Raw genomic sequence first — 27,706 nt, forward strand, 5'->3', positions numbered from 1 at the left:
TTGCTTATGAAAAATTATTCGTTCTTACACTTCTTCTGTGTATATCCGTATGCTGCACAAGTTGGCATTTTGAAAATATAAGTAAGATTAAATACAAATGCTACCAAACAATAAAGAGCAACAACGTGGATGCAGCTGTTTGCTTTGTTTTGAGAGTATGGCGATGACGGCTGTGAAGGGAAGGGGAAACTGAAACTCACCTAATTGGTTTCAAATGTTTTGAAGTCACTTGGTCCCTGTCTATTAAACCTCCTTGGTTTTAAGGTGCTTCTGGTACCGTGAGGGAATGTCATTAAGGTGAAACTGCAGTATTCTATGGACTCCCTCACAGTGGGCTACAATTAAGAACGGTTTTATTTTATCGCAAGTCACGCTCTTTTAGCACAAGGTATCATTGCATAAAATGAGACCCTGTGCTAAAATAGCAGGACCTTGTGGTAAAATAACCCATCTTAACAGTGGCCTGCATTGATAACTTCTCCCCTTAATGTCTGCAAGCTTTTGCTGGTCAGACTTCAAAGGAGCATTATTTTACAAATTAAACACTGTATATACAGGCAAGCTCCTGTAGCCTCAGTCTTCAAAGTAATCGCACCTACTTGCTAAAAAAGTGTCTCAGAATTCTCTTCATATCAAATGATATCAAAGGACACTACATAGGACAAATCCTGAGACTGTAGGAAGTGCAGAATGATTACAAGTCTTTTGTACATTCAAGTACTGGTGGATGGGGATCCGAGGTAGAAAGACACAGATATACACACACACACATAGGGGAACATCTTCCATCAAGTTCATTCTTCTCTTCCACCTGCTAGCCTAACCCTCTTCCAAATCATGCACACTGTAGCAGCTCTTCTGTAATATTCTTTGCCACGTGCTGAATACATGTAAGCAAGGTTACCTCTTAAATAAAATATCCTTTACTCTACAAGCATCCGCTTTTGTATATTTTGCTACACCCACTGCCTTTGAAGGCACCAAGGAACAACTAAATTCATCTGAGAATCCTCATCTATCCCAGAAATAGGCAAGCCAGACAACAAACCATAGAACTCAGATTTCTAATAGTGATCAGCTGCCTCATGGTCCAGGACCCATTTAAGAGGTTCCGAAATACGACTGAATCTGTCCATGAGTCTATTCTAGTCTCCTGAGAAATAAGCAGCCGTCAACAACATCCAATGAAATATGACCCAACCATAGATTCTTTACAGACAAAGTGCAAGTCTATTCACTTAATCAAGTGGGTTGCCACCACTTTAAATTAACTAAATGGACAACAATTTGATGATTTTTCATTCTGCCTTAATCATTAAAAATATAAGTAACAATTTCTAAACAATTCTATGTACAACTTTGTAAACAAACCAGATTCCCTATCCAAACTTCAACCTATTACAATCTTAATATATTAAAATGATTGTTTAAACCACAATGGGGTAACACTCAACCCGCAATGGTAAGTGGTTTATGAGCTGTTTCCAGCCGCAGCTTGATCTAACCCCAGATATTCAATGTGGGACATGCATGGCTCCCGGCATTAAATATCCTACTACTACTACTTAGCATTTCTATAGCGCTGCCAGGGTTACGCAGCGCTGTACAAGTTTAACATGGGGAAGGACAGTCCCTGCTCGAAAGAGCTTACAATCTAAAGGCATGTCTGCTGACCTACAAGTTAACCTATAGTCAGACCGGTGCCCGGTTAACTTGGCACAAAGTTAGGACAGGTGTTTGCTATCTCAATTTCATCCAGTTACTTAGCTGATTAGCGGACTGACTATCACCACTAAATGGCTAAGAGGGCCCCTAACCTAGCTGGTTAAGGGATGGCTGTTAATGCTGGTATTCAGCAGCATTATCTGGTTAAGTGCTGCTGAATATCAATAGACAGCTAGCTTAGTGGGGCTTAACCAGGCAGGAGCCTCTCCTGCCCGGTTAAACTCTTTTGAATATCGACCCCTAAATTTTCAACAGTTTTCTAAAATCTTTATATGTCAATTGTCACCTTATTTCTAATAGAACAGAATTCAATAAATGAAGGCCTTTGTCCCCAACTGTCTCAGCTGCATTTTTAAAAAGAAAGAGCAAGAATTAGGGTCATGGTCAGGCCAGAGGGACCCGATGCACCAAGGGTGCAGGTCCGTCATGGAAATTTCTCTAGTACCCTGGGCATACCTTTTGAAGCAACTGGGCATCTTCTGGGACACTGAAAAAAAAGGGAATCAAGGCCAAATTAAACTCCTCAATTTTAGCATCAAGAAAAAAACAGGGCCGCAGCCAAATTGAGGTCAGGGCTCCAGTCAAACCAAGGGCCTCGTCAAACACGGAAACCAAAGAAAACTTTTTTAAAATGCCACAAAATACTATGAGAAATAAAAGGAAACAAGTAAAAAAAAAAAAAATGCGGAAACAAACCAAACGGAAATGCACTTGATAAGACAAAGTCATGCCACACAGAGAAATGGATCCTCTCAGCTCCGCAGAAAAACTAGGACCAAGGTGTTGGCACTCATGTGTCAGGTGGGAAGACACTCGCATATGTGCGGTGTGCTGCTGCTAGAAAGTTCTACACGTAGCTGGTCAGCATCCACGCTGGACTCTGTCAGATGACATCACCCATCTGTGAGAATATGAAGGCCTACTTGTCCCTCAGAGAAAAACAAACTTTCTTTGAGGAAGGGATTTTTAGGTTAGTACCCACCCAAGATCTCACTATTCTCTTGGGAACATATAAAAAGAAATACAATGTCAGATATGAAGGGGTCAATTTTGAAAGTCATCAGAATCAATGTAAATAAGTATTTCAAAAGTGAAGACACTTGAGCCATTTTCCTTCAAAAAATAAATCAAACCAATTTAGCTGCAGTATTTTGCTAAACTTGTAGCATGTTCATAAACTTAACTGGGTGCACCAAATAAATAATGTTGCAGTAGTCCAAGTAGGGTACACTGTTGCTTCGATCACCTTTCTCAGGTCTTCAGAAATGGACTAATTTGACACAGAACTCTTCGCATCCCCCAAAAAACAAACATGTTTAACTACAAGCCCTACACAAGTCTCCATCATTAAGTCTAGAATCCATATAAGTACATAAGTATTACTATACTGGGACAGGCCAAAGGTCCACCAAGCCCAGCATCCTGTTTCTAACAGTGGTCCATGCAAGTTACAAGTACCTGGCAAGATCCCAAAACAGTACAATACATTTTATGGTTGCTTATCCTAGAAATGAGCAGTTGATTTCCCCAAGGCCATTTAATAATAGCTTATGGACTTTTCCTTAAGAAGCTAGCCACACCTTTTTTAAACCCCATTAAGCTAACTGCTTTTACCACATTCTCTGGAAACAAATTCCAGTGTTTAATTACATGTTGAGTGAAGAAATATTTTTTCCAATTCATTTAAATTTACTACTTTGTAGCCTCATCGCGTGCCCCCTAGTCCTGGTATTTTTGGAAAGAGTAAACAAGCGATTCACGTCTACCCGTTCCACACCACTCACTATCATATCTCCCCTCAGCCATTTTTTCTCCAAGCTAAAGAGCCCTAATCACTTTAGCCTTCCCTCATATGGAAGTCGTCCCACCCCCTTTATCATTTTTGTCGCCCTTCTCTATTTCCACTATATCTTTTTTGAGATGTGGTGAGCAGAATTACACACAATATTCGAGGGGAAGTCTCACCATGGAGCGATACAAAGGCATTATAACATCCTCATTTTTGTTTTCCATTCCTTTCCTAATAATACCTAACATTCTATTTGCTTTCTTACCCACCACTGCACACTGAGCGTTATCCCTGACCAATTGGGATTGGATTGCAGGCAATTAAAAATTTTGCTCCCAAATCCATAAAACATCAATTTTATTTGGATTCATCTTTAAACCATTCCTCTGCATCTAATCACACATTTTGTCAAAAATATAAGCCATGAATATCTTATTAAGGGAATTCTTTTCCTGGGAAGATCAACAAAATATCAATTGCATATATAAAATACAGCATATTAAGAAAATGTAGTAATTGACCTAATGGACTAAGATATACAGTAGATTGAATAAAATTAGTGTCAATGAAGATCCCTGAGGTACTCCTTACTTCAACCATCTTCTAGAAAACTGACCTTGCCAGCTCACTTTTAAAGTTCTGTTTCTCAAAGCCTGTAAACCATCTAAGAATGGAATTTGCAACCCCCATAGCACTAAGGCAATTTAATAAAAGTTGATGAGGCACCAAGCAAAGGTAGCTGATAGATCTGATTGGACCAAAAATGCTTGTTGGCTTTTATCTAATATCTTTAATTCAGTTGTTATTGCTGCTATTACCATTTCCATACTGTGCGGGCTCCAAAATTACGATTCTCTTGAATGCAGTAGTTCAATGTTTGTGCTGTTCTAGGCTAGGTAAGGTCACAAAGCTTCAACACCCAGCTAAGCCATTCCTAAGCAAAACCTTTACCAGTAGACTCAATTCTTAATCCAGCTCTTCTTTAATGAGGAAATCAAAGCAAAGAAAATCAATGTACAGTTCAGTTGCTTGGAAAGAATTGTTGCCTTCTGCAACAGAGTCCATGTCCAGCCACCTCAGAGGCCAGGAGAAGGACAGAACCTCAGCCTAGCTGAGAGGAAAAGCTGCAGTACTCAAAGGGGAAAGTGTGGGAATAACAGGAATCAATTGGGAATAAATGGTGAAGAATTTTTATGGAATCACAACAGATTAAGGAGGGATCAGCCCCTAGAACAGCAGCTGCTGATCATAAAGGTATGTTAGGAAGACTGGGACTCTCTATCACAGCCTCTGGGGGGACAGAGGAGGGAAGTCTGGCCCAGAACTAAGAACCAATAGGGAAAGCTCACAAGAAGGCAAACACAGGAAACTGTAAACTATAGGGATAGCAGCCCTAGTGCACAGTGCTATTACAAAGACAATGCAATTGAATACCAATAATACTCACACTAAATATGCATAGCAATACACACCCTGCTTCCATGAATATGGGCAGTAAGGGCAGTAACAGTGTTCAGTGCAAGACCAGGGGGCCCCTGGAGACCTCTGAGGTAGCCCTCATCATCATTCTATTTTTCTCCCCTCTCCCCCCCCCCCCCCCATTACTTTCTGCCTCTTCACCAAAGCTCATGACAGAAAGAGGACAGTAGAAATGAGGAAGAGTTGCATGCTTGAAGGACAAGGCATTTCCCAATAGACAAAAAGAATGTATTTGGAAAGGCCAACCTTTTTGAAGATACCCCCAATGAAAAGTTTGAAATGAGGCTAGTGGGGATGGATGTTACTGACACATGCGACACCACAACAGTGTTGACTAGCATGGGAAGATATTTGGCAACTCTCCTTCAGCTCATTAAAATTAGTGAAGACCACTGCAGTAGTTCATAATCTATCAAATAATCCTGCAATTGTACAGCCACTTTCAACTTAGCCAGCTTTATCAGCACTGAAATATTTGCATCTGGATGGTAATTCCCATATTGTTTCAAATCAACATTACCTCCTTTAGGCAGTGGAGTCAAAATTTGACCTAATTTGTTGAATAGCATCCAAGGATCATTTTTCCATTGGACTATCCAGGTCAATATTCTCTCCAGAATGTTTTTCAAGAGATGTTAAGTAGAAATGTTAAGTAGTAGTAGTAAGAGATACCCAGGACAAGGACCATGTAAATAATTACCCTTAGCAAATTTTCATATCAATATCTTAACACTACGCTTTGTTTTAGGTTTGTTTTTTTGGTTTTTTTATTATGTTTTTGGTTGTCAATACAGAGAAACATGTATGACAGCAAACTGATACAAAACAGTACCAATCATGATATACAAACCAGAAATACTTGTACAAAAGCTATCAACAGTAAACACACAATGTTCCTCCATAACGACTTTATTTGTTTTTTTTTAACAAATAAAAGACATCCAGGAGCCCAGGGTTTAGTGTTATGTCTCAAAAACAAATCTTCAGTCTCTCTGTCTACTTAGAGAATGGAACAGGAAAAGGGACAAGGACCCACAGTAACCGCGAGTATGGGGACAGAGTCTGCAGGGACAGGGACAAACTTTGTACCCATGTCATTCTCTACTATGAAGGCTAATGAACTGGGCAGTTATTTATGTTCAAGTAATGCAGGCGACGATGTTTTCATTTTTTAGAAAAACAAGCAAAAGTGCTGAACACAACTGGCAAAATTTGCACAGGAGATCCTGTGCATTCCTGCTACCAGCAATCTTCTGAGAAGATGATTTCTATTGCAGGAAGAACTGTGGAAGACAGGAGAGCTAGACTGAATCCTGAGATTATTGATGACTTATTATTCACAAACAGATTTTAAAAAATCACAACAGCACTTCGTAAGGCATATTTTAAATTAGTACTTCATTTATTTAAGGAACAGTTATCTAATACCCATATTGCCCACATGAAAAACTGACCGCTAAATTTAATAACTGGTTGCACCACCTTTAGCAGCAATAATTGCAACCAAATGCTTCCTATAGTTTGGTATCAGTTTTGCACATTGAGGTTGAGGAATCTCAGTCCACTCTTCTTTGCAGAACTACTTTAATTTAGACACATTCATAGGTTTTAGTGTATGAACTGCTCGTTCAAGGTCCTGCCAGAGCATCTCTACTGGGTTCAGATGAGGACTTTGACTAGGCCAAGCCAAAACTAATTTTGTGTCTCCTAAACCATTCAATTTCCTCTCTTTCCGTACCTATCTCCCCACCCCCACAAATAATTCTGCTACACATGACACTAATTCCCACATCCCACAAGCAACCTTTTAGATATATTTTGTTACATTTACATTGAAAATTATCTATGCAGTCACACTCAGAATCAATAGGTAAAAAGAACACAAAAAGAAATTATGCTAAGATAAATAAAAACTTTAAACTATACCTTTAATCTCCAATTGTCGCCAACTTCTGTTTTGATTCTATTAAGCCAGTTTTCATCAAAATACACTGGATCTCTGCAAGGAAAAATGTTTAAAAAGCATTTTAATTTGATGAGCTTTCCATTTAAGCATCAGTAGTCTGACGGTATACCTCCCTCTGACAGTAGGTGGAACGGAAAAATTTTCAGATTTTGCTGCCTCTTTTCAGTTGCAGCTCAATGTGTGTTGAATACAGTAGGTATATTTTCCTAACCCCAGAGGCTTAAAGTCTAAGTTTGTACCTGAGTCAATGAAGGTTAAAGGGTCCTTTTACTAAGTTGTGATAAAAAGTGGCATTAGTGCGCCCTACCGTAGGTTTTTTTTCCACATGCTAATGCCATTATTACCACAGCCGATCAATTAATGGCCATGCACTAATGTTGATACGAACTAATTAAGAGGAAGAGACACCCCTGGTATCAATATAACACAAAAATTAATGGGATTCTCTCATGAAGAGTAAGCTTTCCAAAAGGACATTGATCTGGAAGGAGGAAAGAGCCTTGAGAAACTCCCAGCCGTAAATTATACGTTGCAGGAGCTGGACTTCCTTATCATCGGCAAAAAACCTCCTTTCTTCTCAAAAAACAGTGAAATGGTGGCCAGCGTTTCGAGAAGCTGTGTCAGGATGCACTAATGTTCCCACAAAATATACAAGGCAATGATTTCACAGTGGGATAACAACTCCTCAGTACAAAAACACTTTCCCACAATCAGACTGCTTTAACTATTTAATCTGAAACCCTCAGCAGTATAACTCGATAGCCAACTTTCAGGCTGCAAGAATTTACAACACAAACCTCTTCATAGGCATGTCAGATATAAAAACAATCAACTGAAAATTATCTCCAGCTATATTTCGGGCTCATTTTCGAAAGAGAAGGACGTCCATCTTTCGACATAAATCGGAAGATAGATGTCCTTCTCCCAGGGACGTCCAAATCGGTATAATCGAAACCCGATTTAGGACGTCCCCAACTGCACTCCATCGCAAAGACGACCAAAGTTCAAGGGGGCGTCTCAGAGGCATAGTGAAGGCGGGACTTGGGCGTGCCTAACACTTGGACGTCCTTGACCCATAATCAAAAAAACAAGGACGTTCCTGACGAACACTTGGCCATTTTCACCCGGACCTGTTTTTCTTACGACTAAGGCACAAAAAGGTGCCTGAAATGACCAGATGACCACCGGAGGGAATCAGGGATGACCTCCCCTTACTCCCCCAGTGGTCACAACCCCCCAACCCTCAAAAAACATCTTTAAAAATATTTGTGCCAGCCTTTAAGCCATACTCAGGTCCATGACAGCAGTATGCAGGTCCCTGGAGCAGTTTTAGTGGGTGCAGTGCACTTCAGACAGGTGGACCCAGCCCCATCCCCCCACCCGTTACGTTTGTGGAGGAAACAGCGAACCCTCCAAAACTCACCACAAACCCACTGTACCCACATATAGGTGTCCCCATTCACCCATAAGGGCTATGGTAGTGGGTTGGGGGGGGGGGGGTTGGAGGGCTCAGCACACAAGGTAAGGGAGCTATGTTCCTGGGAGCAATTTATGAAGTCCACTGCAGTGCCCCTAGGGTGCCCGGTTGGTGTCCTGGCATGTCAGGGGGACCAGTGCACTACAAATGCTGGCTCCTCCCACAAACAAATGGCTTGCATTTGGTCGTTTTTGACATGGACGTCTTTGGTTTCGAAATGTCCATGTCTAAGGACGTCCAAATCTAGGGACAGCGAAATTTAAGGATTTGGACATTTTGCGAGGAATTCCAAATTAAAACTTAGACGTCCCTTTTGAAAATGCCCCTCCACATCTTCTAATTATATTTTATGCTTTATGATTAATGTATATATTCTCATTTCTCAAGCATTAGTATAGTAATAGGGAAAGGGAAACTTAGTTCACACACGCAGAGGGTTGAAAATTTATTTTATTTATTACATTTGTATCCCACATTTTCCCACCTATTTGCAGGCTCAATGTGGCTTACATAGTGCAGTAGAGGCAATCGCCAATACTGGTAGGGACAATACAAAGTGAGGTTATGGTAGAGTAATGATCAGTGTGATAGACACATTAGGGGTCATAAGGAGGAAGAGTTGGGTTATGTCCGGTATGAACTTTTATATTGTTGTGTTGCAAGGTTAAGGCATTTAGGTTGGATCGTTAGGGTATGCCTTTTCGAACAGGTTAGTCTTTAGGAGTTTCCAGAAGTTTAGGTGGTCGTATGTTGTTTTCACGGCTATTGGTAGCGCGTTCCATAGCTGTGTGCTTATATAAGAGAAGCTGGATGCATAGGATGATTTGTATCTGAGTCCTTTGCAGCTTGGGTGGTGGAGATTTAGATATGTTCGTGTTGATCTTGTTGTGTTTCTGGTTGGTAGGTCTATGAGGTTTGTCATGTATCCCGGGGTATTGCCGTAGATGATTTTGTGAACCAGGGTGCAGATTTTGAACGCAATACGTTCTTTGAATGGGAGCCAGTGTAGTTTTTCTTGTAGAGGTTTGGCGCTTTCGAATCTTGTTTTTCCGAATATAAGCCTGGCTGCTGTGTTTTGAGCAGTTTGGAGTTTATGATTTGTTCTTTACATCCAGCATAAATTCCATTACAGTAATCTAGATGGCTTAGTACCATGGATTGTACCAAGTTGCGAAATATTTCCCTCGGGGAAAAAAGGTTTCACTCGTTTGAGCTTCCACATTGAGTGGAATATTTTCTTTGTTGTAGCTTTCACTTGGCTCTCTAGTGTGAGATTTCGATCGATTGTAACTCTGAGAATTTTCAGGCTGTCTGAGATAGGGAGGGTGTAATCTGGGGTGGTTATGTTGGTGGGTTTACTTGTGTTATATTGGGATGAGAGGATGAGACTGTGTTTTTTCTGTGTTAAGTTTAAGTCGAAATACATTTGCCCATGAGTTCATGATGTTCAAGCTGAGTTTGATTTCTTTGGTGATTTCTGTTAGATCATTTTTGTAAGGGGTGTACAGTGTGATGTCATCAGTGTATATGAAAGGATTAAGACCTTGATTGCAGGGCTGCAATTTCACTGAGGAGAGGGAGGGGCAACTTTTAATGAGTAAGGCTGCAAGAGCGCAGGTGTCCTCTGAAAACAATCTGTGTAAGAAGCAGAACCTCAATCTCTAATGACCACAGGGTTTAATCAAGTATCAGATTCCCAGTCTGCTTTAAATAGGCACAAATCAACAGGTTTACCCTCACTACTCTAACAACCTGGCACCTAGGCTACATCGGGGTTACACAGATAGCTCTTAACTATTCCTCCAAATGAGCAACACTTATAATCCAGAGTTTTTCTTTCTCCCCCTCCCTCCAAGTAGTACACAATAAAAGTTTAAACATAGTAACATACATAGTAACATAGTAGATGACGGCAGAAAAAGACCTGCACGGTCCATCCAGTCTGCCCAACAAGACAACTCATGTGTGCTACTTTTTGTGTATACCCTACTTTGATTTGTACCTATGCTCTTCATGGCACAGACCGTATAAGTCTGCCCAGCTCTATCCCCGCCTCTCAACCACCAGCCCCGCCTCCCAACCACCGGCTCTGGCACAGACCGTATAAATCTGCCCAGCACTATCCCTGTCTCCCACCACCGGCTCTGGCATAGACCTTATAAGTCTGCCCAGCACTATCCTCCGCCTCCCACCACCGGCTCTGGCATAGACCGTATAAGTCTGCCCAGCACTATCCCCGCCTCCCACCAGCAATAACTTACTGTAAACAGCATTATTAACCAAAAACACACATGTTTCTACCAGCAATTTGTGAAGGGTCAGGCTACTTCTCAACCTAAGGAATCAAGTTTAAGCAATTAATGAATCAACACAGATTCTGCCCCTGTTTGCTCATGCCTTTCAACAAACATGATGTACTACGTACTACTACTACTACTTAACATTTCTAAAGCGCTACTAGGGTTACGCAGCGCTGTACAGTTTTACAAATAAGGATAGTCCCTGCTCAAAGGAGCTTACAATCTAAAGGATGAAATGTCAAGTTGGGGCAGTCTAGATTTCTTGAATAGAGGTATTTTTTGGGCTCTCCTTATAAAACTTACTTATGCAGTGCATCCCCTCCCTTTTTTTTCCCTAATCCCTTATGATACCGTATATTTTTACTTTTTTGGGTTTTCCCTCTCTCCTTTTTCTGCTTGGTTTGTTGCTTTATGCTTATTACCCATTTTTAAATGAAATTGTGAACCACTTAGATATTTTACAATGACTTTGCTGTATATCAAATAAATTTGAACTTTGACCTATACAGAGCTGCCGAGTTACCCACTCCAGGAGGGAGACGTTTTGGCCAGTTCTGGATATTTATTGATCAACCTCATTCTGGTGCATTACGGGATCTGCAGCACCGATTTCAGTGGATAGAATCATGGACTACAAATACTACACTACTCTGGGATATAAGTTTAAAACCAGGACCAGCCAAAAAGTCTCCTGCATGGAATGGATTACTTGACAGCTCTGCTATAAACCCATTATTTGCCCTCCAGAGGCCAGGACCAAAGTCATTTGCAATACAGCAAACTTCAGAGCTAAACAAAATGAAAAGTTTAATGTGAGTGTGGCAACAACAGTGTTACAGACAGGAAGGAAACAGGGGATGCTGCCAGATCAGATGGTCTTACACTAGATGAAGCTCACGCAGGCTTAAGTCAGTAAACATGTATGAATCAGGGAGCTATTAAAAGGAAAGAAGAATGCCTGGCTAACCCAAAAGAAATATTAAACCATCTGTAGAAGATGTTGCTGAATTGCTGGAAGGGAGTTTAATACAGCACCTACACCAGGACTTTCCAAATCTGTCCTGGGGACCTAACAGCCAGCGAATATGCATGGGAAAATTTTGCATATATGGAAACCCAGTATACACAGCATTGTCTTATTCAAATTCATCACAGACATCCTGAAAACCTGAATGACTGTGGGGTCTCAAGACAGGTTCAGAAAGCCCTAACCTAGACAAAAAAAAAGCAGATGCACATGTTGCACTTAATTTATAAAGGGAACATATGCGCCTATATGCATTTATTTATTTAGATTTATTTACCACCTTTTTGAAGACATTCATCCAAGGTGGTATACATCAAGAAAAAGCAGAACATAGGCAATAGACAATTACAGCAGTCAACATATTTTCTAAACAATACACATTATGGCATAGTTTACTACTTGAAGATGTGTCACCCCCTTGACTCTAAAATCACAAATAATTATCAAAAGAACCTCAAACCACCTCCTGGAAATCAATTGCTCATAGAGCTTGATTCACCATTCAAATGAGGAGTAGAATACTATCACTGGTTCTGGTAGGGAGATACGGAGAAAAACACCAGCCGAAAAAACTCAAACTAAATTGAGAAAACCGGCTGGTCCAAAAACTCCTCACTCCCTCCACTAACAAAAGAGTCAAAAGCGGTGCACCTCCCCTTCTAAATCAACACCCCACTATTATTCCCCCGTAAACACCTGAACATAAACACCTATCTTGTTACTATATTATAATGCTCTTTCATAAGGAACAATGCCTTCTATCAAGTCTCCTATTAATTTAAACAGTCCAACAATCACTTATCTGATTATATGCGAATTCAGGACTCATAGGTGGCATGCAGTTCAAGCTGGTGGCAGTCAAGTGGAGTCGCTGCTTAAATATTCAGTTCAGTTCAGTTAAATAGTTAGAACATCTTTCATGTCCTATTTTCAATTCCGTATCATATTTACAATACTGTGTCTTGCTTTCAATACTCGTATCTTGTTATGAATTCCGACAAGTGCGCCTTGTTTCGCCACAGTCTGGCTGCTTCAGGAAAATATATATCTCAGATCCTGCCTAGGACCTTAAAAAAACCGAACAGACTCTCTGTTCGGTTTTTTAAGGTCCTAGGCAGGATCTGAGATATATATTTTCCTGAAGCAGCCAGACTGTGGCGAAACAAGGCGCACTTGTCGGAATTCATAACAAGATACGAGTATTGAAAGCAAGACACAGTATTGTAAATATGATACGGAATTGAAAATAGGACATGAAAGATGTTCTAACTATTTAACTGAACTGAACTGAATATTTAAGCAGCGACTCCACTTGACTGCCACCAGCTTGAACTGCATGCCACCTATGAGTCCTGAATTCGCATATAATCAGATAAGTGATTGTTGGACTGTTAAATTAATAGGAGACTTGATAGAAGGCATTGTTCCTTATGAAAGAGCATTATAATATAGTAACAAGATAGGTGTTTATGTTCAGGTGTTTACGGGGGAATAATAGTGGGGTGTTGATTTAGAAGGGGAGGTGCACCGCTTTTGACTCTTTTGTTAGTGGAGGGAGTGAGGAGTTTTTGGACCAGCCGGTTTTCTCAATTTAGTTTGAGTTTTTTCGGCTGGTGTTTTTCTCCGTATCTCCCTACCAGAACCAGTGATATTATTCTACTCCTCATTTGAATGGTGAATCAAGCTCTATGAGCAATTGATTTCCAGGAGGTGGTTTGAGGTTCTTTTGATAATTATTTGTGATTTTAGAGTCAAGGGGGTGACACATCTTCATATTTGTGAGTTCCCCAAACTATATTGATTTATAGAATTTACATTACATAGGTTTGGGTGTTTCCCAATAGTGATTTATAGTTTACTACTTACAATGTTTTAATGTGTTTTGTATTTAACGTCTTAAACAGCATAAGGTGTAAGCGGAGGTGAGACATACAGAGAGTAACAGGAGTTACACAGAATATAACGGTGACTAACTTAGGAAAAGATTGCATGTGTGAAGTCAGAAAAGTACATGAAAATTTTCTCAGTTAGAAAAGAAGTGAATAAGTCAGTCCTGCTACAGTACGTGCAGCTGGTGTTAGTCTTTGTGCGTATAACTAGCTAGTTAGTTGTTTTATAAAACAACTCAAAGGAAAGCAAGTACACACGGCAGGTTTAATGTGTGTGTCTATGTCAGAAAGACTAGGTATATATCAGCAAAAGAGAGGCTCTTTAGATCTGCACCAAAAAATAGCAGATCACACAGAAGATCCCAAGAAAAAAATAATCCTTTATTGAAACAAACACCCAATATTGGTCCATGTTTCGCTCACTCATTGGCTGCCTCAGGGATCAGTGCTAGTTAGAAGGTTAATAAAATTCACACCTCCCAGCTGTCCTAAAAATATTCAGCAGTACAACTCTTGCAACAACATCAACATGAAGTTTTCCAACTAAAGCCACTGTCCTCTTCAGCAAACTGCACATCAAGGCGATTCACAATTTAAAAGTAATGAAAAAACAAAAACACACATAGTCAAAGAGCAAAGGGAACCTAGTGTTGCTCTGCGCTACAGGTTCAAATATCAAACTTTTAAATTTGGGTGGCATCTTCTATGTCGAAGCAGGAGACAGCATTCCAAAGAGAGAGCTACAAAAGCAAACAGACCAACATATACTTTCCAGGCAGAAGTTTGACAGAAATGGGATCATGGATAGCGAGGCCTCAGAGGACTATAAAGACCTGGCTGGTGAGTAAGAAATCAGCCAATCAATCAAGTAATTTGGCTGACCAGTATGCATAGCATGTAAGCCGGCAAGAAACTGGAAGGCAGTGTCATGCTATTAAATAAGAAGACATGATAAAAAAGAATGGCAGTGAATAAAAAAGAATGGCAGTGAAACTGACAGAAGCTAGGGTAGTTTATCAGCTGGGGGGAGGGGCAATATTAAGCGAGACTATCACAACTGTGTACTTTTTCAAAGGAAACAGTACTTAAAGGTGGACGATTTGGAAAAATGGCTGGCTGTGCCCAAGGCTACATTCACAAACCTGGAATCTAATGGAACCTAAGATCTAAGCTGTTCCATCTGTGGATGCTTCAGGTATCAGGGATAGTTCTTTCCATCATAAGCTTGAGGCTCTAGAGAACCTCTCTAGAGCTAAAACCTCCGCTTTTAGAAAGTTTATTTTATGCTGAGAAAATTACCTTATTATAATTCTCATGGAGTCTGGGTTACGAATAAGGCTTTGATAATACTGATTTTCTGCATAGTTTGGATCTTAATAGTTTTCTTGAGACATCTCAGGATAATTTTCCTGAGAGAGCCACCCACCTAGTCACTTATGACTGAACAAGGTAAGTGGCTTGTTTTGAAGTCAAACTTTAAGAAGAAAGATCTTCTATTTTATGATCAAAAGATCAAGGTGTTCCTTGATGTAGCTAGGTCAAGACAGCTTCACAGAAAGACTTTTTTGCATTTAATGTGGTAAAAGCAGTTAGCTTAGTGGGGTTTAAAAAAGGTTTGAATATCTTCCTAAAAGAAAAGTCCATAAGCCATTATTAGAATGGACTTGGGAAAATCCACTGCTTATTTGTAGGATAAGCAGCATAAAATGTATTGTACATTTTTGGGATCTTGCCAGGTATTTGTGACCTGGATTGGCCACTGTTGGAAACAGGATATTGGGCTTGATGGACCTTTGGTCTGTCCCAGTATAGCAATATTTATGTACCTTTACCTCAAGGTTGTCATTGGAATGCTTTCATATTTCATTTATATATTTTGATATTTTGCTCATATGTGACCTGAAGAATAATGTACTGCCTTTGAAAATTTGTCAAAAAATGTATAGTCCAATAAAAAAGATGTCACCTTATGTTCCTTTTTTGTTTTGTTTTTTATTTCTATTACCTATGAATTTATTTATTGGTGCTTATATCCCACATAATCCGAATGTTAATTATTCAGTTCAATGTTGCTTACAATAAATAAAACTAGAAATGCATACAATATATTTTTACAAGTATGAAGAAAACAAATAGTGATATTTTGAAAAGAGCAAACAAATAATAATATCATAACATTTGCTGTTTAGTTCATTGTCTAACAATTCAAAAATATGTTAAAAAGGAGTGCCTTGAGAAATCTGCGAAATATTAGATAGATGGTAATCTTTTTTTATCTTACTAGAGATGGTGTTTCACCATTTTGAACCTGTATGTGAGAAATCTTAACGGACTCCAACGGAACGGACATAGCCACAAAAGCCTTACCTTCTCCGCAGTCCCAACCCTGCTCACTTTCCAATTAAGCTGAATGGAGAATTGTTCCAAGCGCCAAGCAAGCCAAAATGAGGCTGGACTGGAGAATCGTTCCGTCTGGTTCTTTTTTTTTTTTATGAGACAGGAGAGGAATACAGCCAAAATCCTCAACAGAATTTAAGTAGGCTGACAGGGGGAGAAGGGTAGGGACCTGGCACCACCAGGTGTATCCCAGAATGTGCTCCAGCACCTCAACCCCAGAGAAAGCTCAGCACACCCCAGGGAACGGGATAGGAGCCTCAGGCCACAGAGCTGCACTTTATGCTCCCTTCTACCTGCTAGATAGAGAGAATACTGAAGTGAGGCTGGCTGCACATGCTCTATTGTAACAAACTTCTGAGTTCTCTCTATCTAACCTGCTAGAGGAGGGGCATAACCCACAAGTCTCTGGATTGATCTGGGGACGCTATGGAAATAGTGGTTTTGCCAGGAAAAATAGACACTGAATTCAGACCACCTGTTTCCCAAACCGATAGAGGTAGATTCTCCCTTGGGGTGGGAGATGTACCTTCCCCACCCTTGCAAAACATGGAGGACCCAGTTTGATCACACTCCAAAGAATGCCTTAGAAGGGCACTGTCTGGATTCCCAGGGTCTGGTTCCCAGGGCTCCTTCTCAGGCTCAAGGGCCACAAAGTGGTGTGCAGCTGGCGGTAATCTTGCGGGGGCAGTCTCACAAGATTGCCATAGGAACTCGCGCCAGCCATTTTCGTTATGGAGATCGATTGGGCAGTTGCATAGGAGGGTGGCTTCTGCCCCAGCTCACCACTGGACCACCAGAGCTGTAAGGTAGGCCCAGGGAGAGAGGGTTTTCCTCTTCACAACAGAGGGAGTGAGTCAGTTTCTAGCTGGGGGAGGAGGGCTGGGGCACAGCCAGCCGCGGCAGGACACATTGGGAAAGGGTGAGAACAGCAGGAATGCCAGATGCCACCGGGGAGGGAGCGAAGGAAGGAGAAAGACAAATACTTGGGCTATTGTGCTCATATTTGGCACATACTATCAAATATGTGATGTCTAGATGTGCTTCAGTGCAGGAAATTCAACTAAGAAACAAGCCCTGAAATAGGGTCTTGGTGGATACCCTAATAGTCACAATTTAAATAAAAAAAGAATAAAAAGAAAAAGAAGAGAGATAAAGGGAAGATTTTCAGAGCAGAGATTCATTAAACTAGCCAGTGAAATAGGAATAGATCAGAGGAATCTGCCCACTGTGGCATTGGGATTTTTTGGAGGTTGTTTGCACTTAATCTCTGGTGTTTTCTTTCATTTGCTGTTCTCTGTTTCTGGATCACAAGTTGCATGGTCACTTCATACCCCAGAAACACACCTTTAAGGGGCATATATTGAGCAGCCCACAGTTCTGCCAATATGCATTGATACTTGAGGCTAATTTTTAAAGGGGCACTACTCAGGTGGATAAAGGGTGGGGAAAAGAGACAAAGGCCAGGGTCGCTTTACTCATACTACCCCTCTCCTCAAATCGCTTCACTGGCTCCCTATCCGTTTTCGCATCCTGTTCAAACTTCTTCTACTAACCTATAAATGTACTCACTCTGCTGCTCCCCAGTATCTCCACACTCGTCCTTCCCTACACCCCTTTCCATGCACTCTGTTCCATGGATAAATCCTTCTTATCTGTTCCCTTTTCCACTACTGCTAACTCCAGACTTCGCGCCTTCTGTCTCGCTGCACCCTACGCCTGGAATAAACTTCCTGAGCCCCCTACGTCTTGCCCCATCCTTGGCCACCTTTAAATCTAGACTGAAAGCCCACCTCTTTAACATTGCTTTTGACTCGTAACCACTCGTCTCCACCTACTCTCCTTCCTGTACACATTAATTGATTTGATTTGCTTACTTTATTTTTTGTCTATTAGATTGTAAGCTCTTTGAGCAGGGACTGTCTTTCTTCTATGTTTGTGCAGCGCTGCGTATGCCTTGTAGCGCTATAGAAATGCTAAATAGTAGTAGTAGTAGTAGGATAGTGAGAAATTGGCCAAGATTGCATAGGTGGGGACATAGGAGTCAACTTTTAAAAAATGACTGGGGATGCTAAACCCAATAGAAATTACCCCTGGAAAGACAGTCAAAGGGTTTGCTCAATATTGGGGCTGCTCAAGCACGTAGAATATGGAAGTTTTTGACGTTTACATCCATCGCTGTTTGTTTCTTTGGTTTTGCACTGTATGCAGAGTATGGCTTCTTCAGGATTCAGTTTAATTTTTGTCTACATATTTCTATTTTTAGTCTATGGTTAATTATTCTATACATCATAAGGGGCTATCTCTGTTCATGTGTGAAAAAGGCCAGATATTCTGTTAGTATCAAGTGTGTGTAGGACTAATCTGTACTAATCCAGCTTGTTTTGTTTTCCAAGAGGAGTATTAATGTTCTTCTGCCACTACAATGTTCAGGGTGTTTTTTTTCTAGGAAGGACCTCATGTGACTGGTAGTTTGCTGGTAAGTGGGGCGAGGATCCAAGATAGCCACTGCCTGCTGACCGCTGTTGGTGTCTCTTCAGCTCTCCTGATTCTCTGGTATGGGGAAACGAAAGAGCAGCCAGAAACAGAATGCAACTCAGCCTCTTGCTCTGGCCCTGGCCGCTGCTGCCTCTCATCCGATTTATACGTTTGTGTTGAAAACCAGGAGTGCAATGCTGGATCCGGTGTGGTCCTCACTTGAGGTTGCGCAGACAGATGGAGGTCTGGCGTGCTCTTTGGGGCACGATGAAGTAATCTTGAGCTCAGATCACAAATCACCATCTCCTCAGCCAGCCACAAGTTCCCCAATCCAGCAAATATTTCCCTCAGTAGAATATTCGAGAGGGGTAACGAGACGGGGTAGAAGTTTACCCAGTACTCCAGGCTTGGATGTGTCCGCTAGAGGACAACAAACTAGCAAAGAGGACAGAGTATTGGATCTCTCTTCATTGTACACTTAAGTCAGATTTTCTTTATATTTTGACGATTTTTCCTCTTACTTAGGGGCCATGACCTATGATTAGCATGTAGATTTCCCCACGCACTGAAGCTACTTTTAATGTGGCTGTAAAATGGCCACATTTCCATTTTTCCCCAATAACAGCCAGGCACTAATTTCCCAAATACGGCGTAAGCCTTTACCGACACCTATTTAATAGGTAGGAAGGGCTCATGCGCTAATCAGTAGGTAGGCGGCAATGTAGGTGTGCCCAGTCGATTAGCACTGGGCATGCCTACTTCTCTACCCCCAGCACTAAAAAAAATACAAAGTATTGTTTTAGCGTTGGGAATGCCTGAACTACCACCAAGAACCTGAGCGCGACCCTCGGTAGTGCATTTTGGTGTGAGGGAAGCACATGTTGGTGCTTACTGCCACCTAGTAAAAAGACCCCTTAATTAGAATTATATTTCTCTTTCCTTTTGGCTAAGCTGTACAAGAGTTTGTCTTCATTGCAATGTGTGAAAGAAATAAAAAAAATTAATTAAAAAAAAAATCTGTATTTTAAGTAACATAGTTACTATGTTACTTAAAATACAGAATTTTTTTTTAATATAAGCTCCTAAACATCAGTAAAATATAAGCTCCTACTCATCTTAGTTCTTCCTCCTTGGATAACTGGCTACTTCAATCGTCCCAAAGATTAAATTTAGGGGAAAAAGAAGAGAAAGAACTTATATAGTGATCTATATAAATCAGCAGTTCAAGGAAATGATTGACATAGAATCGCTTCCTTCAAAACCAGGACTCATCCAGAGGTTGGTACTTTTGACTTGCTATATAACAGATTTATCTTAAGGTGGTTTGAAACATGAAGAGAAAAATTGAGTTATTATAAGTAGTACTTACATTTTTTGAAGCACCTGGGCCATCACAACCCCATTCATTAAATCTTCGACAGTCTGGCATGGTGCTTCAACATGAAAGGTCTGGATCTGAATGAAAATAACATAATGAAATATGATTTAACCAGACCTAAGAAGAATAACATTTTAACATAGTTATATTAACAGATAAGACAGGGGTCAGCAACAATTCTGAGCAGTGCCCATAAACACATCTACTTCTAGGATTCTGGGCTTGTCAAACTGACAAAACAAAGAAAGAAGGGTGCATAATTGGATATGCTGCATATTAATCAGCCAATTAAAAACAAACATACACACAACACAACAAGCCAAACATTTAATACCCAAAGTGAGAATTGAATCAGGACCCTTTTGATTAAAATTTTTAATCATAATTAATGGTACAATTAAAGGTATTTTATTGGAAGGAGATGGAGTGTACGCCTGCAGAGTACTGAGCACCTGAAGACTTGTCAGGAGTTTTCTTGACACGGGAACATTGCTCTGACCCACTGACGTCATTCTAGTGGGCCGGATTCAGCTTCAAAAGCTAGCAGCTTTCTGTGGTGAAGCCACAGGGTGAGGCCAAAAGCGCATGCCCCAGGCCCCTTGTAAGCCCCTTTTGAGCCCTGGTGGATCAGGATCCTTCACATGTGGACTTTGTGACTACACTAGAATGGGGAAACACAAGGCTAAGATGAAACATCTAACTGTGAGTACTCCTGCACTTCCAGGACCAACTGAAAGACACCAGATATTTTTCAGTAAAGATCTTCCTTCCCCTTTGATCTCTGGAGTAGACTCGGGTGCTTCTTTAAATTAGGGGGGCTAGGCTGACATCTGAGCCACCTACTATTTCCCATTTTTCTCCAGTTGGGGGTTTATCCCAAAGTGGTTTTTCTCCCTCTGGGGTACTTTTAGCGGTGCAACAACCCTCATCTCCTTTTTTATCCAAGGTTTCTTCAACTGCTCAGTTATATTTCCCGTAGAGGAACCAGTGGTGGATGTTAGTTCACCTCAAGTTTCATTACAGGATATCTGGAAGATTGTAAAGAGGACTGAAGCACTGCTTCAAGGACCTGTACAGCAACTCTGTGACTTTTCTCAGATTATGTTCTCTAAAGTAGATGATTTGGAACATAAAATAGTTTCTCTTGATGCTTCCTTTAAGAAAATGGAACCTCAGCTTGGTGACATTCAACAGGTTGGAGCTTCTCATATTAAAGATAGCCTACACCTGCACAGACAACTTGAGGTTGCAGAAAATCAATTGAGATCTGCTGAGATACTACTGAGGAAATATTTCAAAGAAATGTTGGTGTTGCCTAATGCTGAATAAATATTGATTTCCAAATGTTTCTATTTGCCAAAGCATTGAAATCCCAGCAGGATGGAGAGTGTAATATTCTATCATCTCACTCTAATATGATGGAAAATTGACTGCATTCTTAGAAACTTCACATGATGACATTACTCGACAAGCCACTCTGCTGGTTTCTTTTGCTTTGGATATAGATAAACTAAGGGTGTTGAAAACTTATTTTAGGAAGAATGATATTCATTTTTGTGGCGGTAAGCCTCAGATATTTCCTAACGTTTCTGGAGCCACTCAGGTCAAGCGTAAACAATTTCTTCAGTTTAACTTTAGAGTTTTAGCTCTGGGAGCAAAGTTTTATTTTGAAGTTCCCTTCTAAATGTTTAATTTCTTTTTCTGAAGCTCAATATGTCTTCTTTGAACCAGATCAGCTAGAGAGGTTCTTGTTAGATAGGGAAGCTAAATAGTCATCTGAATGTGGTCAATTTTAATTAAGATCGCCTTAAGATAGCCAAGCAATTGTTGATGTTATTTAGAGATTCTTTTCAGATTTTTTCTTAAGTTATATCTGTTAACATCAGCACCACTTTCCTTCCGTAATGTGGACTAGTTTCTGGCACTTTTGTTTGTACTATTATTGACATTTCAATTTAAAAAGGTATTTATTTATTTCCCATTGCAGCTCCTTGTGACTTAAACCTCCATTGCTCCAGGTACAAAAGAAAGTACCTTATATAATATTTAAACCTTTGTTTGTAACAACAGAAAGACAGTATATCAAATCCCACCTCCTTCTCTTCCTTAAAAGGACTGATCTTCCTTCCTTCCCATTCCCAGATGCAACATCTCTCCCTTTCTCTTCCTTCCCTCCCTTTTTCCCCAGGTCCATTATCTCTCTTTCTCTCTCTCTCACTCACACTCTTTTCTCTCTTTGTCCAGCATCTCTTCCTCCCTCCCCTCCACCCCCATGAGCAAAGACATAAAACTTGGCGGTGAGAAGCACTAAACTCTTCTTGTGGCTGCTGGAGCTCACTGCCTTGGCCATAGCTTTCATCAGTAGCCCTTCCAGTTCTGCTCATAGGTCTGGAGCTGATTCCATTCCCCTCACCCGGGGTTCTGCATCTGCCCCTTCTCAACCCCAGCCCCGGTCAGTCTACTTAAATGTGGTCTTCCGTTGTACCCTCACAGTGGCGGCACTGCACATACAGTGGATCAGTTATTAAAGCATGGAGATAACTCTGTGGAGTGGCGTAACTGTCACCAAAAAATAAGATCAAGGGAATGTTTGGGACTCGCTCCTGATTGGCTTGTCTGGGGCTGAGCCAGCAGACATCAGAAGCCTGATCCATTTAAGCCTGCCTTTCCCCTGCAATCATTGGTTTGGCGTTGATTGCTCTGATTGCTTTGCTGAAGCCAGTTTTGTGTGTGTACTCCCAGCATGAGCCTGATTGCCTCACTTCCCACACCTGGTTTGATTTCTCCTTCACTAACAGTAGTGCTGTCTAGGGTAAGCTTGTGTCTTGAGTTGTTTCAGTTTGTTTATTTAACTTTCTCTCTCTCTGTGTTCCTTTTGTTGTGCTGAGCTTCTGCTCTGCTCCCTGTGGTTCTGCCTCCCCCTGTCCTTGTATTTTGCTCATTTGAGTTCTCTTTGTTTGCTGTAGCTGTCTCCTGTGTACAGGGAGCAGCGTTCCTTTTCTGGTCTGTGTGTGTCAAGGCAGCTTCCTCCGTTTGCTTACTCTCCCCTTTTCCCTTGGGGGTTGTGGAGCCAGCTTTGTATATTCCTTAGGTAGTTCTCCCTTTCCTTTTGTATGCTGTATATTCAGCCTAGTATGTTCCCTGTATCGTTGTATGCTGTAGGTACAGCCTTGTTCCCTTGTACGCTGAATGGTTCAGCCTAGTGTATTCCTATAGGTGGTTTTCCTTCCCCTTTTCCCTGAGTGCTCTGGTACAGCCTAGAGTATCCCTTGAGTGGCTTCCCCTTTCCCTGAGTGCTGTAAGGTACAGCCTAGAGTGTTCCTATGAGTGGCTTCCCCTTACCCTGTATTGTTGTATGCTGTATGTGCGCTGAATGGTTCAGCCTAGAGTGTATTCCTATAGTTGGTTTCCTTTTTCCTTGAGTGCTGTGTTGTATAAGCCTAGAGTGTTTCTTTCTGGGGCTTCCTGTATTCTTGTTCGCCTGTGGCACAGCCTTGTATACCTTTAGAGACTTCTGCCTCTCTCCCTTTCCTTAGTGACTCTACTCTGCACTGTATGTGCTGCTTGTGGCCCAGTTCCGTGTGGAACCCTTGTTGTTCTTTCTCCCTTCCCAGAGTGTGACTCTGTTCCCGGTCGGCGGTGAGGCCCGCTTGCTTGGTCTCTGCGTGAGTGGGTTCCCGATCGGCCGTGAGGCCCGCCTGAATGCTCTATCTCCCACTTTCTGGTGGTACCTGTTGGCTATTGTGAGTGTGCAGGGTTTGGTGGCTGGGGTGGTGCGTAGGGCCTGTCTGGTCCACCCTCGGCCTTGGCCAAAATCCTATACTAGGCCTCGGCCTGGGCCCAAGGGCTCACGTCCGGAATAACAATAGTTCAGATTCTTTGGTTCACAGGTATTCAGCAGCTCAAAGGGAACTTTCATCAGGTGGGTTAATACTATGTAGTGGTCTCATGACACTGTGAGAGGCTTCAGTACAAGCATGCCCCCATGAACTGAACAACTAATGGCTGTATAGAGATGGGTTTCCCTTCCACATGCTGGTGAAGCACCAACTGCACTGTGTTCCCTAACAGAGATGGATTTCAAACCTGAATCAGACAAATATAGAAGGAATTCAATAAGTTTTTGTGTTGGACGGGAAAGGAGTTTAGGGCTCTTTCATCACACCCCAGACAAAAATCTCCTCCATTTTAAATTTATAAGACATTCTAGTGGAATCTCTCCTGGAAGCCAGCAAAACATGTGACACATTAACAGGCAAGTTCAAAGAAGCTACTGTTATCCTTTCAACATTCAACTTGTGAGGGCAAAGGACTTGATGTCAGGGCCACCAAGAAGGAGAGGGGCAGGGGGGCAAGATTCCCCCGGGACCAGCCTCCAAGGGGGGCCTGGCACTGGCAAGGCTTTTGGAGGTAGGCAGGCAAGCACACAGGCAGAAGGTCTTGCCCCCTCAGTCTGTCTTTTTCCTGCTCCTATATGCCGGGACCTGGGTTATTGCGTTAATGCGTTAACTATGTTCCAGAACATAGTTAACGCATTAACTATGTTCTGTCTCGTCCTGCCTCCCCCTGTTTCCATATAGGTGGGTGGGAGGGGACACAGCAGGAAGAAGGACCTGTGGTGGCAGAGCTGAAGAGAGACAGACAGAATGAGATGTTATCAGATTGCAGACTAGGTCAGCCCAGCAGTGCATCAACTGGAAGGCAAAGAGGCTGAGCTCCCATTCCCCCAGGTCCAGAGACCACCAACTGATAAAATTTGTCTCGATATTTCCATTATAATATGTGCCATCAGCAGTGCTAGCAAGTTGACTTCCACCCAAGCACACAGACAGTCAATCTACTCCAGAGCCATGCTCCTGGTGCCTCCTTGTTCACATACATGATTACTATGGCATTGTGGGACATGACCCAAAACCACCTTCGCCTGCAGTAAAGGGATGAATTGAATCAGAGCCAAATGAATGGTACTTGCCTCCAGGCAGCTGATCAGTCAAGATATCTCCTGTCCTGACCAGCATCCCTGTACAGCACAGCCCTGACAGTAGGCTTCCCAGACCATCAGATTTGCATTGGTCATCACTATCGTCCAAGTCCAGTGGATCCAGGGGAACTCCTCTTAGAAAGTGACTCAAGGAGCCTCACCACACCAACTCCTGAAAGGCTGCTGATAGTGGATGCTGGATTTTAATCAGCTGAGACTTGGGAGACCATCAAAACAGGAGAGCCTGCTGAAGAGGCCCCACATGCGCCCTTGCCCACTCCAGGATTGCTGCCATGGAACCCAAAAGCTGTAAATAGTCTCAGAGCTCACTGTAGACAAAATACTCTCCTCTGAGCCAGCAACTTATTTACCCTCTCCTGGGTGAGAAAAACTATCCTAGACACGGTGTCCAAGTAGACCCCCAGGTACATGAGGACCTGAAAAAGGCCCAGGTGGCTCTTGGCATAATTCACAAGTCAGGCAACAGCAGACCGATCACTCTGAACATAAACCTCCTGCAAATCCTTCTCCAAGTTGGCCCAGATCAGCCAGTTAAAAAAAAAAAGGGGGGGGGGTAAACCTGAAATCTCCTCGTTGAGAAGGAAGGTTGCCACTATCACCATGACCTTGGAGAAGGTCCTGGGGACTGCTGAAAGCCCAAAAGGGAAACACCATAAACAGATAATCCTTGGTTAGCATACAGACTAAGCAGGAACTGATTGTGCCTGTCCCTAATAGCAATCGTTTATTATTTATTAATTTCATATACCTCCTACCTCACAGGCAAATCGAGGCAGTTTACGTACACAAAACATCCAGACTTAAAAACACTCTTTTACCACAGGAACAGACTATCCTGAAGTCCCAAAAACAAGTTCAAAAATGTAAGTTTTTAATGCTTTACAAAGAGAAGGATAAAAGTGTCCAGCCGGAGATACCATGGAGCACAGTTCCACAGTGCTACTGCAAAAAAAAGGGGGAAAAAAACGCCCGTGCCCTCAGACTCCCACAGAGCCCTATTCAGACTAGGAATAACCAATCAGTTATCAGTAAGAGAACGTAAAGTAAATATGGGAGTATATGTTATTATAAGAGATAATAGGATGGAGTACTGGTATAAAGTATTTTATGGGCCGTAATAAGAATCTTAAATTTGACACGATACCAATTGGGAAGCCAATGTAAGCTGCATAAGATGTGAGGCACACTCAAAACGATCTGCCTTACAGATAAGTCACACTGCTTTGTTCTGTAAGGTTTGGAGTCTTTTCAGATTTAATTTGGAAATACTATCATAAATGGCATTGCAATAATTATACCTAGAGTGGACAAAAGCAAACATAAGATACAAAGTACAATGCAGAAGTCCACCTCAGACTGATCAAAGGAGATCAGAAATTCCCCCAACTTGATTAAATGCAGGGTTTCCATGAGAAAACACAGAACTTGGACGGAAGCACCGACTCTTCAGGTCCAGGTTCCTCATTTCTAGAGAGCCACAAAACAAATGGAATAATGTCCCCAATCCTGCTTCTGCAAGGCACCAGTCTGATAGCTCCTAACTGGATCACACACTGCAAAATGTCGCTGACTCCTTTTCTTTTCAGCAGGGACCTATACAGCGACACCATAACGGTGTCTACATATGGTATCTGCAAACTTCAGGGCACAGCCCTGCTGGACTTAATATGGGTCCCTCTCCTGGGAAGGCAGGTGGAGTCTCCCCACCCCCACATAGAGGTCCTGTTGCTCCTCATGGGGAATATTTAGTTGCAGAGGGAATGGAGGGACTACCCCCCCCCCCTCTAATCCCTAGCTCCTTAGCCTGGCGGGATTTATTTTAATCGAGACAGAAGAGGTTCCATAGGATTGGAGATGAGGTGATGTGGTCCCACTTCAGAAAAGCAGGAACAGGGAAGAAGTGGGAAACTATAGGCCGGTAAATAATGGAGTCATTGCTGAAGGAAAAGCTAGTTAACTTTCTAGTATCAAATGGATTGTACGATCAGAGGCAACATGGCTTTGCAAAAAGAAAATCCTGTAAATCAAATCTGATTGATTTCTTTGACTGGGTGACCAAAGAACTGGATAACGAAATCTCAGCAAAGCCTTAGATACGGCTCCTCACATAAAACTCATGAATAAGCTGAGAGGGCTGAACTTATGAGCAAAGTGGTGAACTGGACTGGAAACTGGTTAACCGAAAGGTGACAAAGGGTGGTGGGTAAATAGAATCAGCTCAAAGAAAAGGAAGGCGAGTAGTAGAGTGCCTCAGGAGTTGGTACTGGGGCCAAATCTGTTTAATATATTTCTGAGACACATTGCTAAGGGTTAGAAGGAAAAGTTTGCCTTTTTACAGGTGACACGAAGATAACCAACAGAGTGGCTACACCAGAGAGAGTAGAAACCATGAGAAGATATCTCCAAAAATTTAAAGAACAGTCATAGATAGGTCTGGCAGTTGACACCAAGAAGTGCAGACTGATAAATATGGAGTGCAGAAATCCAAAGGAGATGTATCAGATAGGAGGAAAGAGTGATAAGCACAGCTCAGGAGAGGAACTTTGGGGTGATGGTGTCCGAGGATCTCAAGGAACAATGCGACAATGTGTTGGCCACAGCCAGGATACGAGGCTGCACAGAGAGGGTATAACCAGCAGAAGAAAGGAGGTGCTGGTGACCCTGTATAAGTTGTTGGTGAGACTCCACTTGCAGTATTGTGTTTAGTTTTGGTAGCAGTATCCTACTAAGGATGTAAAAAAACTTGAAGCAGTTCAGAGCAAAGTCACACAAATGGTATGGAGTTTGCGTCACAAGACATTT

General features: G+C 41.8%; 1 protein-coding gene across 2 annotated transcripts in view; it reads right to left on the reverse strand.

Moving 5' to 3' along the window:
- The window catches only part of HOOK3 (hook microtubule tethering protein 3), a 253,534-nt gene that overhangs the window by 197,309 nt on the left and 28,519 nt on the right, over positions 1–27,706 (reverse strand). For both annotated transcript variants that reach the window (XM_030194473.1, XM_030194474.1), the window contains exons 2-3: positions 19,894–19,979; positions 6,920–6,992 (exon numbers count right to left, since the gene is read on the reverse strand). In XM_030194473.1, coding sequence (XP_030050333.1) covers positions 6,920–6,992; positions 19,894–19,979 — 159 coding nt within the window. The remainder of the gene's footprint in view (positions 1–6,919; positions 6,993–19,893; positions 19,980–27,706) is intronic.

The sequence above is a fragment of the Microcaecilia unicolor genome, chromosome 2, assembly GCF_901765095.1.
Source record: "Microcaecilia unicolor chromosome 2, aMicUni1.1, whole genome shotgun sequence".
Classification (NCBI taxonomy): Eukaryota; Metazoa; Chordata; class Amphibia; order Gymnophiona; family Siphonopidae; genus Microcaecilia; species Microcaecilia unicolor.